Source organism: Mauremys reevesii, linkage group 8 (assembly GCF_016161935.1).
Source record: "Mauremys reevesii isolate NIE-2019 linkage group 8, ASM1616193v1, whole genome shotgun sequence".
NCBI classification, from domain to species: domain Eukaryota; kingdom Metazoa; phylum Chordata; order Testudines; family Geoemydidae; genus Mauremys; species Mauremys reevesii.
The window spans coordinates 63,940,711-63,959,483 of record NC_052630.1 but is presented as its reverse complement, the minus strand read 5'-3'; the positions used below and the strand labels follow the sequence as shown (position 1 = coordinate 63,959,483).

The 18,773-nt window shown below is 41.6% G+C and overlaps 1 protein-coding gene across 4 annotated transcripts in view; it reads left to right on the top strand.

Annotated features, from left to right (window-relative positions):
• Positions 1-816: 816 nt before the first annotated feature.
• Positions 817-18,773, top strand: part of KCNT2 (potassium sodium-activated channel subfamily T member 2) — a 292,883-nt gene continuing 274,926 nt past the window's right edge. For all 4 annotated transcript variants that reach the window (XM_039485106.1, XM_039485104.1, XM_039485103.1 and 1 more), the window contains exon 1: positions 817-1,117. In XM_039485106.1, the coding sequence (XP_039341040.1) occupies positions 1,023-1,117 (95 nt within the window). In that variant the 5' untranslated portion in view covers positions 817-1,022. The remainder of the gene's footprint in view (positions 1,118-18,773) is intronic.

Below are 18,773 nucleotides of genomic sequence, written 5' to 3'. Positions count from 1 at the left end.
CTTGTTTGACTTGGGAGCGTGCAACCACATTGCAAAGGAAGAATTCAGTCTCATGTAGTATCTAAGCACCCTGCATCCACACTGACACTAGACTTATTAGTGGGAGAAAAAGATTTTGAAGTGCACCCCATGGTTCCTAGATCCCCACAGGAACTGTACTGCTGTCGTAAGGCTTTTTTTGGTATTGTGGAAGAAAATGTCTGTCCCTTCTGGGAATTGTGGGTGGAAATTTAGGAAACCCCACAGTTCAATTTAATTAGTCCCTTAAGGAAGTTTGCATTGCAGGACACAGGTCCCTCCAGGTGCTTCCTCTCTATCTTCCAGCCTGGCCACACCCAGCTTCTGCCCCTCCCCTGTGCCAGCCTGGGTATAGAGGTCCCCTGGTACCCTAGGGTATGCCTGGGTTAAGGATGGGCACTGTTACACGTGTCCTGTATATCCATAGCTGGTGCAATGCCGCTCTTTGGGCATCCCTGAGGCTATACCTGCATCCACAGGGCTCTGCTGCTGCTCCAGCCCTGTGTCTGGGATTGAGAAAATCCCACAGCCACATTATGCTAATATATTTAATCCCATTGGTTAGCGATGAGAATCCCCTCACCTTCTCCGGGTTTATGCTAATGAGAGTTAATCGCATTGGCTGGCCCGTCAGCGGCAGCTCCAAATATCATTTGCATGGCAGGCATCTCTTTGTTGTCAACCCAGCGCCTGCGAGCCGTGTGTGCATCTAATGCAGCCCTGGTCCCTGCCTGTCCGCCGCACCTGCTTCCTAGGGAAAGGCTGCGAACAGCGGCGGCTGCAAGAAAATAACTTTCGACCCCGGTTCTCCTCTCTGCACGAGAGGCTGGGACGGGGTCAGATGCTGTGGAGCGTCCCCTTCCCAGCACAGGACTCGAGGCTGCTCTCTGCCTTTGTGTGTTTAACGCCGGCACTGGCTTGGGGCAACCCGTTCGGTTTCCTGCTTCCTTGTCGGATTGCTGCTGTCTGAGCCACGGGGAAGAGGCTTTGGCTGCCAGGGTAGGATGGTGGATCTGGAGAGTGAGGTGCCTCCTCTTCCTCCCAGGTACAGGTTTCGGGATTTGCTGCTGGGAGACCAAGGATGGCAGAACGACGACAGGTGAGACTGGGGTTCAGCTCTGCTCTGCAAACACGGCGGAGGGAGACAAAAGAGGGGCGGAGGTGGGAAGCAGGGATCTGCTAACGACCATTCCCTCTTCTTCCATTTTCTACAGGGAAATTCCTAGAAACACTGGACCTGTTACTATTTACCAAGTTATGTGAATAGCAAATAGCACAGAGAATCTTAGCCCATGTATAACAAGAAAACATTCACACACACACACACACACACACAACCAATGTGTGAGTGCCTGTGTGTGTGTATATATATAGAGAGAGAGAGACAGACTGACAGACAGACACTCATCCAAAAAGGAGAGAAACTACCTTGATTCCTTCAGGGGACAGTCAAGCTGCTTTGTATCTTCCAAACAGTGAAGGAGGCTGACTTGACTGGTTGAAGTGCTCACCCTCACACCAGGAAAATTGGCAGTGGGGTCGGTCTCCCCTTTTTGCTTCTCTAGCAGTCAGAACGCCCTTGCTGGTAGATATTGATGCTGCTATATTGCAGCTCTCCACTGAAGATGAAAACACAAGTTGCAGAGCAGTAACTTTTAGTGGCCTAAAGAGAGAAACAACACTGACATTTATTGTGCACTGCAATTGTATTGTGCCTCTGGATTCCTCCTGGTGTACAACAGATAGGAATTATTGCACACTGTACCGAGTGAGGGACAATTACACATTTCTGTATATCAATGCATATGTATTTGACTTCTTTAAGTGTATGAGAAAGTTACAACACTAAACTCAATGTGACTATCAAATTTTTCCATAAGGTATTTAAATTAAAAAGGAAAAAAATCTCGTTTAAGTCACAGAAACAGTCACATTCTGCATTTGAAACTTCAGACATTAAAACTTTCCCTGTGAGAGGCTATCCTGATCATATACATTCATTACAAAGCTACATGGGGCTCAGGCACCCACAGAGAGATCTTCAGTCTAGTTCTGATATATGGTAACTTAGGGCAGTAGTTCTCAACCAGGGGTCCAGGATCCCGGGGGACGACAAGCAGGTTTCAGGGAGGCTGCCAAGCAGGGGCCAGCATTAGATTTGCTGGGGCCCAGGGCAGAAAGCTGAAGCCTCATAGCAAGGGATTGAAGCCCAGCACCCTGAGCCCCACCACGCAGGGCTCAAAGTGAAGCCTGAGCAACTTAGCTCTGCGGGGCGGCCTGGGGCCCAGGCAGTTGCCCTGCTTGCTACCCCTTAACAATGCAGAAAAACAGTTTTTGTGGCAGAAGTGGGCTGTGGAGTTTTTATAGTATGTGGGGGGGTGGGGGCCCTCCAAGAGAAAAAAGTTGAGAACCTCTGACTTAGGGCATATCTACATTGTGACAGGCTAGTTGTTGTTTGGTTTATACATGCAACTATGGTAACACAACAGACCATTGCTCTATGTTAATACATGGATTTCATGTAGTCCATGGATTCTCAACCTGAGGGTCAGGACTTGTAGGAAAGTTGTAATCATCTCCCCCACACTACCTTTATTTTTTGCTAGATAAGAAGGCCCCAAACTATGTTTCCTCTGTGGGAACATGGTGTCATATTATGGAAATAGTTGAGAATACCTAAGGTAGCAACAGTGTTTGCTGGTGATAATTCTACATATTTTGCCATCCAACTTACATGGGTTTGTAGGTGCACTTTTTTTTCTTCCATCTGGATGGTAGACAGAGATCTGAGAACCAATACAGTAATCTCATTTGTATTGTTTCAAGGACAACATGCAGGTTTAATTCTAAACAATGAAAAAGGTTGTGTGTGTGTGGGGGGGGGCAAGTAAATCAAATACTGGAAAGTGCTCCACCCCCCAAATTAAAGTAATAAAACACTTTCTTTTTAAAAAATGCTATTATTTAAACTACTATGCATCATCATCAGCAAACTCTTCATTATAACATGCTAAATTAATACCTCCAAAAGATATCTATCTATGGGCAAGTCATTTTTCATTCAACAATATCTTTACTGCAGTAGTAAATCATAGCTATGAATATACCTGTACATTATCCTATTATGCAGGGACTTGTAGTAGCAATGCCATTTAAAAAAATCACATGAAAACACTGAAGGATTCTTTTTCTATTCTGATACAAAGTATTGATAGTCAAGTGTCCTTCCTTGCTTGCATGTTAGTCAATGGTGAGTCCAAATTGACTTCCAGGTAATCGGGTCTAGCCCCCAAAAAGATGTAGTGCATGAGACCTTCATTGGCAACTGAACAAACTGCAAGCGTCTGTTGAGCTGTAGAATTTCCTGTTTGAAGTATGAATAATAAAAAGAACAATGTAAATATTGCTACTTTGTATCAGTCTAGAATTGCTGTTAATATTTTCTATGATTATTGGTTATTTTTAAACAGACAGCACTTTTACTGTAAACTCATACCCAGGGATTAGTGCAAAGCAAATTGTTACTTTAAATTATTTATCAGTATTGGGTACTAAATTAAAACATGAAAGTGTTAAGATAAAGAATCTTGTTCACTACATTATTAAATCTGACAAAATGTGGATCACACTTCTTTTGCAAAAATCTAAACCAATTCTGTACTGTTATTACTATGACTTTATCACTTATGTGAATGATTGATATATGATTTTGAATAGAGATTCTCATTCTGGGGACATTTTGGGAATATTACAAATACTTTCAGCACTTAATTTCTGGAAATATTTAATGAAGGGAGATTACATAATGTGGTCTCTAGGAATGCTGTTTACTGGTTAGCTGTTACTAGCTATTATTGAGTAGTCACAAAATTGATGCTACACTAATATTGCATATTTATTTGTGAATGTCATCTGTTTTATTAGTGTGCTACATGAACAAGAATTTGTTTTTGACAGACTATAGTTCTATTCTTCTGGGTACAATATTCATTTTTGCTTAAATCCCTCTTTCCTGACATTCTTGTGCACCCTGTTCACCTAAATTCAGAAAGCAAGAGTTAATGTAAAGTCCTTTAATATTTAGATTTGTAACTCACCAGGCCTAAAATGAATTTATGTGTGAGTGTCAATCATGATGTACTAATTAGGGTAGTGGTTCTCAAACTATTTACCATTCACACCACTGTCTTTTCAAAGGACATGAGTTCAAGTCCCATCTTACATACTAAAGCCAGTATTCATGTATATCAACTATTATGGAATACCTGAATTCTAAAATACTTGTCTTGTGTCTGGGAAAAACACATACAACATGAAAATACTTCATATGCCGTTCCTTTTCATAAAGAAGCCAAAAATCCAGGGAGTTACAACTTAAGTTCTTCCTTTTGGAGAGCTCTGAATGTGATTTGTTGACACTGGAAAGTGAGAAGTCTGTTCATCAGACCAGACCACCTCCCACAGTGTCCCAGTAACATGCCAGTTCTCTCCAGGCTCCAGAGCCAATTCAGCATTAAGGAAATACCATTCCTCTGCCACAGAGTCATCCAGAACTTCCTTCACTTCCCTATCAGATGCCTGTCTGATCCCAGGCTCTATAGGGCTCATGTATGCCCACCCTCCAAATTCCCCTGAAGGTCAAGCCAGACACAGCTCTAATAAAAATGATAGCTCGGCATGGCCCTGACATTTCTGGTACACTGATCTCATGAATCTGAGAACAAAACCTCAGCCAGTAGTATGGGAGAAATTCAGGCCTTCATGGCAGGACCACCTTCTACAGTATTCCAAAATGGCACAATGACTAAGACCTTACTCAAGGTTTTTACTTAAAATGGTGTCCGACTTTCATCTTAACTAGATGATCCACATACCTGTCTTCTTCCCCAAGTTTCATGCCAACTGGAGAGAGATTAAACTCTACCCTTTGGATGTTGTCAGGTCTGTTTCTTATCATATACACAGAACAAAGCCATTTAAGAACTCTCCTAGACTATTCCTTACATTTGCTGACATAAAGAAAGGTCAACCTATGTTCACCCAAAGGATGTCAAAATGAATCTCAAACTGTGTTAAAATGTGCTTCATGGTGGGCCACTTAGACAGACACACATGGACAGATTCCACCAGAGCTCAGGCAGTCTCTACCAATTCCCTGTGGGGTGTCCCAATCTCACTGATTTGTAGAGCAACTACCTGAAGTTCAGTTGACAGCTTCTCCCAGCACTACTGCTTGCTTGAGGGCTCTAAATCCCATGCCCGCTTTGGCAGATCTGTCATCATTGCAGTAGACTGAGCATCTGCCTCCTTGCTGGAAGTCTCCAGATCCAAAAACCAGTTTGGCAGAGCTGTCCTGCTGTCATAATCCCAATAGACTCTGAGCACCACCTCCAGAATACAAATCTGCTTGTGAGTGAGTCACCAGAAGCGGAATACATGTGGACAATCACTCAAAGAACAGCAGTTTTCCTACAGTAACTGTAATTCTTTCAGATGTGTGTCAACGTGTATTCCACAACCTGCCCTCCTTCCCTACGACTGCCAAGTCCTTGGCAATAGACATTCTGTCTTAGCAAAAGAACTAGAGTGAAGGAACTGGAGACTGCCCCCCTTTTATGCCCTTCTCTCTGGGATGCTGGAGGGCATGGTGAGCACTGGTATGAACCCAACAGACTGCTATTTCTGGGATTGCTTTTGGGATATTTATTGTTGTTTTCTAGTGTTCTCTAGTTTTCTATATTTTAATAGGTATTATATCATAGTTAAATCATAGATATTTGCTTACTTAAAATCCATAAATCCCTACAAGCCACTCAGTTTCTTGCTTTGCGAGTAAAGACAGTGTAAACATCACTGTTTTGGGTTAGTCAGAAGCTCGGTCAGTCTTGTAACTGATAGAAAATATCAATATATGGTTCAGCTATTTTCATATTTAAAACGTGTTATTTTCCTTTAGTAATGCTGGCACAGCTCACCAGAAATACGCTTCAAAATTAAATTGAGATAAATGGGGTTCTTCTTAGAAACACATTCCATCTTTATTCTGTGCATGGAACTGTTCCATTTATAACAATTTTCAGAGTGGCAGCCGTGTTAGTCTGTATCAGCAAAAAGAACGAGGAGTCCTTGTGGCACCTTAGAGACTAACAAATTTATTTGGGCATAAGCTTTCGTGGGCTTAAACCCACTTCATTGGATGCATGCAGTGGAAAATACAGTAGGAAGATAGATATACACAGAACATAAAAATGGGTATTGCCATAATTATAATGAGACTAATTAAGGTGGGCTATTATCAGCAGGAGAAAAAAAAACTTTAGTGATAATCAGGATGGCCCATTTCACAGGGTAAAATATGACTATGTATCACTGTTTTATTCTGTCCATCAGCAGACTGAAAAAGACAATAATGAATTGGTTTACAGTAACATGGCCATTTTCACTACCATGCACCATTTCCTCAACTTGTGTAAATTGGCATGTCTCTGTTGACGTCAATAAAACTATTTTGAGTTACAACTGAGGATCTGGCCCATTTTCGAGTGGGAGAATAGATTCTGGAGAAGATAGCAACATATGTTGAAAATCTGTGTGGAGGTCTTATGTCCTTGCATATACATTGCCTATGCCTGCAGTTGTTTTGTTTTGTTTTGAAATCCAAGCCCGTTAGGGAAGGGCATTAATGCTAGACAGTAGTATGGACTCTTACTGAGGGGAGTGGAGATGGAGAATTATTCTCCTGTTGTATTTTGTTTCATAATACAAACTGATATGGGACACTTTTTTTTAAAATAGAAAAACAACTATTACTTTGTGTCCATGCTATGCTGATTGTTTTTTAAGCTCTATGTGATAAACATGGGAAAGAGCGTTATGTAAAAGAAAAAAAATGTCAAACGTTAGATACACAAACTAAATGTAACTTGGGTGTGTGTTCCCAAAGGGATGGGAAGAAGCTAGAGCCGAGATGGGACAATGCTTCTGTTACTCCCCGACGATGCCCCATACTCACATCTGTGCCTAAACGGCACAGTTTAGCCCAAAAGTCTTAGGTAAATGTAAAATAATAAATCTCTGTGATTAACTAGACATCTCAGTCTCATCCTCCTTTCTGCCTAACATACTGTTATCCCTTTTGACCTGAACCTTAGCCAATATTCAGAACCTTGTAGATTGTTTCCATTAGTGGAGAGAAACTGATGGGACTTCCTACAGTTTCTGTCCACTTCCGTGGAGTTTCCGCTGCTTCTGTCTCTCTCACACACAGCTCCATCAAACAGTACCCATCTCCTTTGTTTGTATTCAGCCCCAGAGAAACCCTTCTGCTTAGATAGCTCAAATTCGTGAGTGGACTTGCACATGACCTGCCTTTTGGGTGGTGACTCCTACTGTTTCAGCTATCTTATTCCATAAAGTAGCTTAATTGCTTTTTACATTTATCCTACATGAAGTGTAGTTATCACACCCACTAGCTTCAAAGTTTCACTGAATGTACCAGTACATTATCCAATAAAATGTTCCTGCTTTCATAAAGTCTGGTAAACATCAGTTCTTAGTACCTTTAATTAGGTTGAAAAACAACATGCTTAAGAACTAAAAACATCCAATTTATTGAAGACATAAAGACGCTTAACAACCTGGAGAGATCATTTAACTTGAGTAAAAAAAAGTGTTTATTTTTGCTGTCCTTGTTAGCTCATGGATACAGTGATGAGTCTATTAATGAGAAATTTGTATCCGGAGTCTATATACAGGTCAAAGAATGATCAGAGCAGATAATACTAGAATTTCAAAGAAAGGAATTTTATTACCGGTATTTAAAACAAAAAAACAAACAACCCAACAACAACAAACCCCATTATATATCAATGGATTCCACTGTATTTTCCAATAAAGTCAAAAGGTAAAAATTCAATTCCATGAGTGTAATATATGGTAGAATTTGGCTCTAATTCAGCAAAGCACTTATGCATGTGCTTAACTTTAAGCACTTGCTTAAATACGTTTAATTTAAGCATGTACTTAAAAAGGTAAGAATTTATTTAACTGCTTTGTTGAATAGGAGCCTTAATGCAATGTGCACAGGAATCTGTGAAGAGACATACTGGGCCAAAATGTGTTGTACTATGGAAAGAACCTCCAAACTAGTGCATATTAGCATTACAAAAACTCAGCATGTTTCCCCTGCTCATTCTTGCTAGCAATCCCATATCCCCTGCCTCTCCCCAAAATCCCGCCACAGTCAAACATGCAGATTATTCCTATATTCTGCTCTGAGTTAAATGAAGGTCCAGCCCAGGATCAAGAGAACAAATACAAGCTTGGAATTTCCTTCCTGAGCTGTTCAGTGAAGTCTTCACCAAAGATGGCTAATGATACAGGCCAAATTTAATATCCAAGGCCTTAATTACTTTACAAAGAAGATGCCCCTAATTGAAGAAAAATGAGTAGTTCAGCGGAACAGCTTTTTCTTAGTTTTTTTTAAGAGCAAAATATATAGATGATTTTTAAACTGTGCATCTTTTACTAGCAAGGTGAAATTTATCCCAGGGCAGAGGGCCCATAAAAGACTATGCATCTCCTTAATCACTTTAGATGAAAGATTTTAAAAAAATGCATAGGACCTTTAGTAGGCCTTCATACTGGGATGACTTTCTCCTGCAGTGAACATTTCTGATACTACTGATTAAAACTACGAAGTACACATTATTCTGCAAAATTGCTAACCTAGTACACTATCTGATGTTTGAGCAAGTCACCATACTGTGTAGCAGTCATTTCAGTTTGCACTGACATTTTATCCTATTGACTCGCCAGATTTAATGTCAAAGCTGTATACAAAGCTGATATGATTTCAGAAGCTCTCAAGGTTAGTGTGTTATTTCTATAATGCAGACTAAAAATGATTGAACTCCAAACAGATTTGAAATACTATTAATAAACACAACATTTTGGAATTCTTCCATTTGTTATTCCAGTAACAAATATTTTGTATTTTCTGTAACACTAGAACAGAAACTGGTATTTCCCAATACCATTTTTCCTCTCTTTTTTGTAAGAACACATTTAACAACATGTGTAGGTAGATACCATTAGTGCATTTCACATATTGTTTCTATGTCAGGAAAAACAGTCGGTCATTTTTCTACAGTGCATATTTTCAGGCCAGAATTGCAGTGCTAAATATCAGCAAAAGTAAGTACTGGTCTTAGAAAAAGACATTTGAGGGATTAAAGAAAAATCAGGTTTCCCTTCTGATGTGCTTACTACTCAAATAAAAGAAAGAGTTACCACCTATCTGCAAATGAAAGGGATTCTGATCATTTACAACACCTCCGCACATTAGCTGGACAATTGCACTGCTGGCTGTTATAGTGATTGATGGCTTTTGCTGAGCAATTCTCTTATGTAAATCTCAGAACTCAGGTTTCAGAGTGGTAGCTGTGTTAGTCTGTATCAGCAAAAAGAACGAGGAGTACTTATGGCACCTTAGAAACTAACAAATTTATTTGGGCATAAGCTTTCGTGGGCTAAAACCCACTTCATCGGATTCATGCAGTGGAAAATACAGTAGGAAGATATATATACACAGAGAACATGAAAAAATGGGTGTTGCCAAACCAGACTGTCTCTACACAAAATAATAAATTGACATAAATCAGACGTCAAGAATTAACACATTCAAAAACCAGTTGGAGAACACTTCAGCCTCCCTGGACACTCAGTTACAGACCTCAAAGTCGCAATTCGCCAACAAAAAAACCTTCAAAAACAGACTCCAACGAGAAACTGCAGAATTGGAATTAATTTGCAAACTGGACAGCATTAAATTAGGCTTGGATAAAGACTGGGAGTGGATGAGTCATTACACAAAGTAAAAACTATTTCCCCATGCTAATTTTTCCCCTATTGTTACTCACACCTTCTTGTCATCTGTTTGAAATGGGCCATCCTGATTATCACTACAAGTTTTTTTTCTCCTGCTGAAAATAGCCTATCTTAATTGATTAGTCTCGTTATAGTTGGTATGGCAACACCCATTTTTCATGTTCGCTGTGTGTGTGTATATATATATCTTCCTACTGCATTTTCCGCTGCATGCATCCGATGAAGTAGGTTTTAGCCCATGAAAGCTTATGCCCAAATAACTTTGTTACGCTCTAAGGTGCCACAAGTACTCCTCGTTCTTTTTTCTCAGAACTCACTTTCACAGTCATTTGATCTGCCATAGTGTGAATTATTGAGTGAAGCTCTGTTTTGCCATAAACCTTGTGATTGTTAAACTACAAGGGGGAGGAGGGGAAACCCAGATGTTTCTGAATCAAGTGATCTAAAATACCTGGTTTTAGATTCAACTTCATGAACATTTATGGTTTCCTCAAAAGAAAAGGCATATTAAAGAAACACATAAGTCAATTTGTCCTCCTAATTTCAGAAAATATATTCACTTCTATCCATTGTATGCTAAAGTATTTAAGGACTTTAAGCAAATACTAGATAGCTTTTGATTTGTCACTGCAGGTGCAATTTTCAAAAGCAATTAAGTAACCTGGGACCCTAAATTTCATTTTCAAAATTGACTTTCAATAAGACTTTGGCTCCTAAATTTGTAAATCATTGTTGAAAGTGGGACTACAGTGTTTTTGAAACTGTTACTCTACATCTGTACATGGGCAGAATTTCCCCTGTGCCATACTGTTACTGTTTTGCAGTGTCCATCCTTGTGCTGCCCTGAAACCTGAGGTACTTGCATTACAGCGTACTATCTCTCTCTCTCATATCTCACTCATTACCATCACCTCAGCCTGGGTGGGGGAGGAAGGAGTCCTTGGGCTTTGAGAAAGAGTTATACTTAGGGGGCTTGGCCATCTGGGACAATTAATGTCCAAAGATCTCCAGGGAAATCCTCATGCCTGAGTTCCCCCTGGTATTCCATTACTGTTGGTTGCTTATTGTAAATTAATAGAAGTTGGCACTGAATTTATTTACTCTAATTGATCACTGGGGACTAATACCATAGAGCCCAGACAACATAGCATTCATGTATTTTGAATGCTAAACCAGTATAAACTATACTGGCAAGAACACTTTTTTTTTTGAGCTGGTATAACTGCAGCTACACGAGGAGGGTTTAGCCAGTATAGCTATACCAACAAAACTTTTCTAGTGTGGACTAGGCTTCAATGGTGCTGGTCTAGCTTTGTGAATTTTGGGGCCATCTCCATTCAGCGGTGAGGATGACTTGGCCCATTATTCATGAAACGGTTTGTTGTCTTTCAGCGTGAAAAGATGCCATATAAAACATTTTATATATAAACCTGTACAAAATATGTTTATAAATGTTTGTGCCCATTACATGAAATTTGGAATGGAGAATGAACTATGCTGGTATATGGGGGAATTGTAATTCCCTCTCAAACAGTTTCTCAGATGGCTTCTCTTTCTTCCAATGATTATTAATTTATATCAGTGAACTTTGTTTCTGTAATGCAGGGAACCTCTCTAGCCATACTTTTGGGATGACTCTTTTGGGCTATTCCACAGCCATGGAACAACTGATTGATTAAAAACTATGTGTGAAATCCTTGCCCTCTGTAACAAAGGACGTCAACAACATCCCTGGGGTATCAGAAGTTACTACCTCAGAAACATCAAAATAAGACTATTATGAGATAGTCCTACCAACCACTTATCAGACATACAGCCAGTTTCTATGTATTGTCCATTAGTAAAGACTACTTTTTTTGTGGATGAATTCTGTGGTATGTAGACTGAACATAAAAGCTTGTGTTAATCCATTAAATGGTTAAAAAGTGATTCCCTAACCCGATATACAAACACATGAACAAGTAAAGTCCTACCCAGAGGCCTAAACACCATGGTCTGATGGCTTGAATATTCTTTAAGACGAGCACAACCTAATTCTGTTGTACAGAAGATTCAATACAGAATGCTTTAAAACAGCTGATAAAGACTTCAGCCTCCCTCATATAATCATCCACTGATTATGTTTAGCGCATAGCTCCCCGGTGGGAAGTTGCAGTAAAATGGAAACAGTCATTAAGAGACAAAAGTACCATTTATATTTATGGAGATACAAAAACAGTGATTTTGTATTATTATTTTCCAGTAAATGTTTCCTGAGGGACAAATCCTGCTTCCTCCTCTGGGGATATTTTAAGGGATCTGCTACAGTTTCACAGTGGAGATGGGGGCAGGTGGTAAGGAGTTCATGCATGAGAGCTTGTACCCCATAACCCCTGTACCGTGACTCTTTTTGCACCAGTATAGAGAGGTGGTTTAATACACGGCATGGTGGTAGATCAATAATATTGTGAGCAGGGTGAAACCTTGTTGCGGATTGAGTTAAAATGTCAGTAAAACTGATGTGTGAATGCATCCTTCACGTAAGATAGTTGCAAGAAACACTTAACGTGCCACACCTAAAACAAGGACTAATAGGATATATCTAAACTGCAGCTGGGAGTATTTGTTTCCCAGCATGGGTAGACAGACACATGATAGTTCTACTTGAGCTAACATGCTAAAAATAGCAGTGTAGACAATGCAGCATGGATGGCAGCACAGGCCGGCCACTCAATGGCTCTAGGAGGTCAGGTGGCATGTACTTAGGGTGGCAAGGTGTCTGGTTTTCGACCAGAAAATCCAGTTGAAAAGGGGGTAGGGGGCTGAGTGTTTGGTCAGATCTGACTGGATACCCAAAGTCCAGTTACTGCAGGTGAGGGAGGCGGGGAGGTGCCGGGTCATCACCCGCACCAGCCCCTACTCAGCCAGGGCTGCCTCCTACCTGTGTCCGGCAATTACAGCTCCCAGAACTGGCTCTGCAGAAGAGTCCCTCCCAACCCAGGTAGAGGGGAATGGGGAAGAGGACAAAGCAGCAAGCAATGGGGGGACAGGGGAGAGGCGGGTGTGCGAGGGGCAAGGGAGGTTCTGGCACTCCTGCTGGAGTGCCCAGTTTTTAAATATTACGAAGTTGGCAACCCTACAATGTACTCTGGCAGCTATGCCATGCCGCTGCCCATGCCACCACGTTCACACTGCTACTTTTAGCACGCTAGCTCAAACAGAGTTAGTGTGTGCCTGTTTACCTGAGCTGGGAGGCATGCTCCCACACACCCAATTAGCACCATGTGCAGAAGGTGTTCCACTGGTTATTGTGACCAGGGGTGCATCGGTGTGTGAGAGAGACAGAAAGACAACAAGCTGGGTGCAGAGACATAGCAGAGAGACAGAGGCAAAAAAGCAAGAAAGCCAAGGAGCAGCCTATAAGCCCAGTGTATGACCCTAGTGAGTTTTTGCGTCTGATGTTGTATAAAGAAGCTTGAGGCTATTTTCAAAGAAACCATCTTTGTTTTGGTTCCTCCTGCAGTTGGAGAAGCAGGAGTTTGTATATTCCTTGTAATTAAACAAGATTGCATCAAATGAAAATTCCAGACTCCATAGTCAATTTCTTCCCCCAGCTGGAACATCCTCAGGGCCCTAAACTCTGATGAGACACTTGGGCCAAAAAGAGGCAACAACAACAATGCAGATGTACTGGCCAACTGTATAGGGAATGGGGCAGCTGACAATGAAGGCAACTGCAGTTTTAGGGCAGCATTAGTGAGCTTGGAGCAGCTGTGCTAGGTGCTTTCTAGGAGGATCCTCCACCCTGTGCCATACTTGTTTGTTTGCTCTCTGTGCAGGGAAGAGAATTGGGTCCTTTGCTATTTAGGTTATAAAACAGGTGATTACATTTCTATTTTTTTCAAGTAACTGACATTAGAAACACTGAAGTTCCTTCTAAAATACAGTGCAGAGGTGCTGTCTTTCTGAGTTGCTGGGGGGGTGCTCGACCCCTGCTCTACCCCAGACCCCACCCCCATCTGCCCTGCCTCTTCCTGCCTCTGCTCTGCCCCTACTCCACCTCTTCCTGCCCCATTCCTACCCCTTTGCTGCTCACAGCTGAACAGCTGATCACTGGCAGGGGGTGGGGGAGGGGGAGGTGCTGATTGGGGAGGCTTCCAGTGGGTAGTGAGCATCCACTTTTTTTTTCTGTGGGTGCTCCAGCCCGAGAGTCGGCACGTATGGTACAGTGTCAGTTTAAATATTTACTATGTAAACATCTTTTAAAAATGTCACTTTCTCATGCTCCAGTCAACAATCTAAAATGTTATGTGGTTCCCTCCCCATTTATCGCAGCTATCCCCTGCGATTAGAGTGTAATTGCAGCAAAGAATACATCTACAACCTCTCCAAACCAAGTCTTATGGAAATACAAATGGGAAAAAAGCATCAAGCTGAGTTGCAAATGGAAAAAAGACCAACATTTTTTAACTCAGTCCATATTGTTTTTTTTATTCTCCACTCCCTGGTAGCATACAGCACACTGCCTGATCCTGCAAGGTGCTCAGCATCTTAACTCCCACTGAATTCAACAGGAGCTCATGAAGTTCAGTGACTCCCAGAAGTGTTCAGCAACTTGCACTATCAAGCTCATATATATCTATAGCAGAGACCTAGGATATGACCTTCTAGAAGCTATTGTATGTATCTTCTATAACTTACAGAAAAAACCCACACAAACCATAAAGACAGTTTTCAAATTGGAAATACAATGTTTAAATATAGGCATCCTTTTTGCAGATGTTTTCCAGATTTTTATTGCTATTTTGTGCTCTTTGTAGTCAGTTGACCAAGACAATTGAAAATAGAACAAAATATTCCATGCTGTGCAGAAATGCAGAAATTGATAAATCAGCAAGTTTTTACTTACAGCAAGAGCTTTATATAGATATTGCAGCCCCACAAGGTCTCGAGTCTGAAGCTAATCACCCAAGGGTAGTTCATTGGTAAGATCTCTGATTTACGCTGAAGAACTTACAAAATATAATTAAAACATTGATCCTAAAATCCATTTTTAACATGACAATTATTTGTTGTGTGTGACGGTTACTGAAACTGACAAAAGTTTGCAGGTAAAAGTTATGAAATAATTAGCGAAAAGCCATCTGAAATGATCCAAACCTCAATCAAAAAGTGTTAAATTCATTTCAAAGAGTAAATTAGTTTCAGTAAATTATTTATGGAACTCTTCGTATTAGAGTGTGGCAGTTCATTGCTCGAAGTGCAGAGAGCAGACAGAGTAATCTGAATCTGCGTTGGATTTATAATTACATTTGAATCAGTGAATTGTCAGTTACTAGTTACTAGAAATCGGGTGATTTGTCCATCTTCCTAACCAACACAATTGGTTCTTAAGCCCTCTTAAGTATCGGGTCTTCATTGTCGCTGTCATTTGCTGCAGTGACCACCGAAGAGTTTGGGGCCAGGTGGAAATAGAAGCCCTCAAAAACCTGCATGGGGATGAAGCATCACTTCTTTCAATGCTTTGCTGTGGGAGGCAGTGCAGGCAGAGTACTCCAGAAGGCCTCTGCTGGCTCCAAGAGACCTTGATTCAATCAGGAGGGCTATTCTCTCTAGAGCAGATGGTTTGGAGATTATCCAGCAGTTTGTATGTATTTTCCTACAGGAATTCTGCCTGGATGCTCAGGGTGGTGGCCATATGCCTCAAGAGGTTCTGGTACGCTTCAAAGTCCTTGGGCTTTGAGGGGGAGGAGGAGCCTCGTATGGTAAAGTCATCCATGGAGGACAAAGAGGTGATCCTTGCATTGGGTCAAGAAACAGGATGCAGGGCTCGAGGAGCATTCCAAGGAGGCCATTGGGTGTATGGGTAAGGCCACTTGGTGGCCGGGAGGCAAAAGGCCAAGAGCCCCTGTCCCAGCTGCAAGGAAGGTGCTGATCTCAGTACTGATAATGATCCGAGGATGACCTCTTGTGCACGTTGGGCGATAACAAAGGACATGACGACCTCAGCCTGGATCTTGAGGTGACTTGGAAGTTCCCCCATCACAATGTGGGAGCCAGCCCTGGTATAGAAGCAGACAGTCAGACTCATCCAAAGCCCTGTATGCAGGTACCATCAATCCTGAAAAGAAATGGAGAGTTGGCACTGATGTACTGAGTGAGACACACTCCCACTCAGAACTGGAAGAGGCATTGGTAACAAGGTTAAAGACAGTATCAAACTTGATGGTGATGGCTGCCAACAAAGCAGAGACAGTACCAAGGTGTGCAGCCGCATCAAGGAGTAGTTGGTGCTGGGACTGGTGTCAGCCTCAGCTCCACCATCTGGGTCCCAGGATATGCAGGCTGCAGTGCCAGCAGGAAGGGTCCAAGTTACACTTACAGGACCTCTTTCTTGGGATACCTGAGGAGGGTGAATTACTTCTTCTCCACCTGGGGAACCCAAACATGGAGTGGCCTCGCTAGCTGGATTTGCAGTCAAGCAATGAGAAAATACAGGCCTCATGGCCTGCTCCAGAAGGTGCTGTTTCAACCTTAAGTCCCTTGCCAACTGAGTAAGTCTTTTTAAATGACTTACAGATGGAGCACCCCTCCTTGGTATGTCCTTCCTCAAGGCACAACGAGCACCTTGTATGGCGATCTCTGGGGAGAGCATCACACAGGGCAGCCAATTATGCTAACTAAATCTAACACTAAAGTTAAGTTACTACTACAATCATATACCTGAAAAAAAGTCTCAGGTGATGGACAGAAAGCATGAGGTAAAAGAACACCACACAGAGCTGCGACTCCAGTCATGGGCAGTGAGAAGGAACTGACAGGGGTCAGGACTGCACTGCCTTTATATAGTTAGGGGAGGGGCTAAGACCATGAAACATGAGCACCGCCCCATGGGTGGAGCACTGCGCCATGCTAGGTAAAGTTCTCTGGTTCCAGTGCACTGGGTGTGTGCGCACCTACATGGAATACACAGATGTATCTACTTGAAGAAGAATGTTAAATTATATTGGATGTGCAACGTTGCACTCTATGATTTTATAAAAATATGCTAACGAGTGAATATGATGTAACTGGAATATGCTTCATGCAAAAGGTCTCTTGTAAGGTATTATTACAGATCTTATAATCTATTGAGTGTGTTCATCCTATTTGTATAAATGTATCACTCTTGTATCTGAAACTAGAAATGAAATATAATTGAGGGCCTATTGTAATTATGCAAAGTGTGGGCCATTAATGGTTGTTTGGAATCTTGATGGCTCCTATCAACCAGGACAATTGATTGCGGATAGCTCTGTTTGCAGGCAAGCCTTCCTGTGAGTCAGGCTGGGAGGAATGAAGGTTTGGGGTCTTACAGTGACATGTGATCATGTCACCTGAACTGGAATCCATCTTTAACCTGGTGCTTTTCCATTGAGAAGTGGGGGGTGAGGACCCAGAGGGACAAAGGATTCCCGCCTTGTGCAAAAGATATATAAATGGGTGGAACAGAACAAAGGGGAGGAGCCATCATGAAGAATCCCCTAGCTACCACCTGAGCTGGAACAAGAGCTGTACTGGGGAAAGAATTGTGCCCAGGCCTAGAAGATCTCCAGTCTGGGTGGGGGGGACAGGAAAAACCCACTTACTGAAGCACCTCCAAGTTTTATTTTGATTAGACATAGATTTGCATGTTTTATTTTATTTTGCTTGGTGACTTTGTTATCTGGGACCACTTAAATTCTACTTTCTGTAATAATTAATAAGTAAAAAGTGATTTTACTCAGAGTATGTGTGGGCAAACAGCTGTGCATCTCTCTCTGACAGTGTTATAGAGGGTGAACAATTTATGTTTACCCTGTATAAGCTTTATACAGAGTAAAACAAATTTATTTGGGTTTAGACCTCATTGGGAGTGGGACATCTGAGTGTTAAAGACAAGCACACTTCTGTTAGCGGCTTCAGTTAAGTCTGCAGCTTTGGGGCAAGTAATTCAGACCCTGGGTCTTTGTTGGAGCAGATGGGCGTGTTTGGCTCAGCAAGACAGGGTGCTGGAGTCCTTAGCTGGCAGGAAAGCAGGGGAAGAAGTAGTCTTGGCACATCGGGTGGCAGTTCCCAAGGCGGTTTTCTGTGATCTAACCCATCACAGCATGGTGGTTTGATGGTTAGCATGAGGGCATCAAACTCATTTTCATTTTTGACCGAATCCCTCCACAGGTCTGTCGAAGAAAAACTCAGTTCTCGCTTTTTGTTTGGGTGCAGCAAAATCAAATACTTTATTATTTCTCCAGTAATTACAATGGAGGGAGAGAGTGCCATAGGACACAGGGTCGCCCCAGTCCTGGACAGGTCTCTCAACTGGTAAACAATCAGCCTTTATACCTTTGTTACAGACAATTTCTAGCAATAATACAGACAGTAAAAAGCAACAACTACATTTTGTTTATACATAGCAGAAAGGCTTATCTTATTTGTCTCACTCCTAAGAAAAAGCAAGCCTGCATTTTGGTTAGTGATTGCAAGGTCGTAATAACTTTGTACACAGTTCTTGTCCTGTCGCCTCGCACTATCTTTGCTCCTACAAGTCTCACGTCATTAGGGTTACAGTATGGCCTGACTCTTGCTAACTGACTGACACGCATTAAAATCCGCTTCAAATCCTTATTGAAGCTTTCCCTGCTTCCACAGGTCCAAGGTCACTATTGCATGTTCTACTCCACCTAGTCCCTTCAAATAAAAACAAATTCAAAGATTCACATCAAGTATCTTTTCTTTAGAAAAAGAAAAGGCAGGCAAGCCACTTCAGAAAAGCATCAGAACTAGGGCTGTCAATTAAGCTTGGTTAACTCACATGATTAACTCAAAAAAAATAATTACGATTAAAAAATTAATTGTGATTAATCGCACTG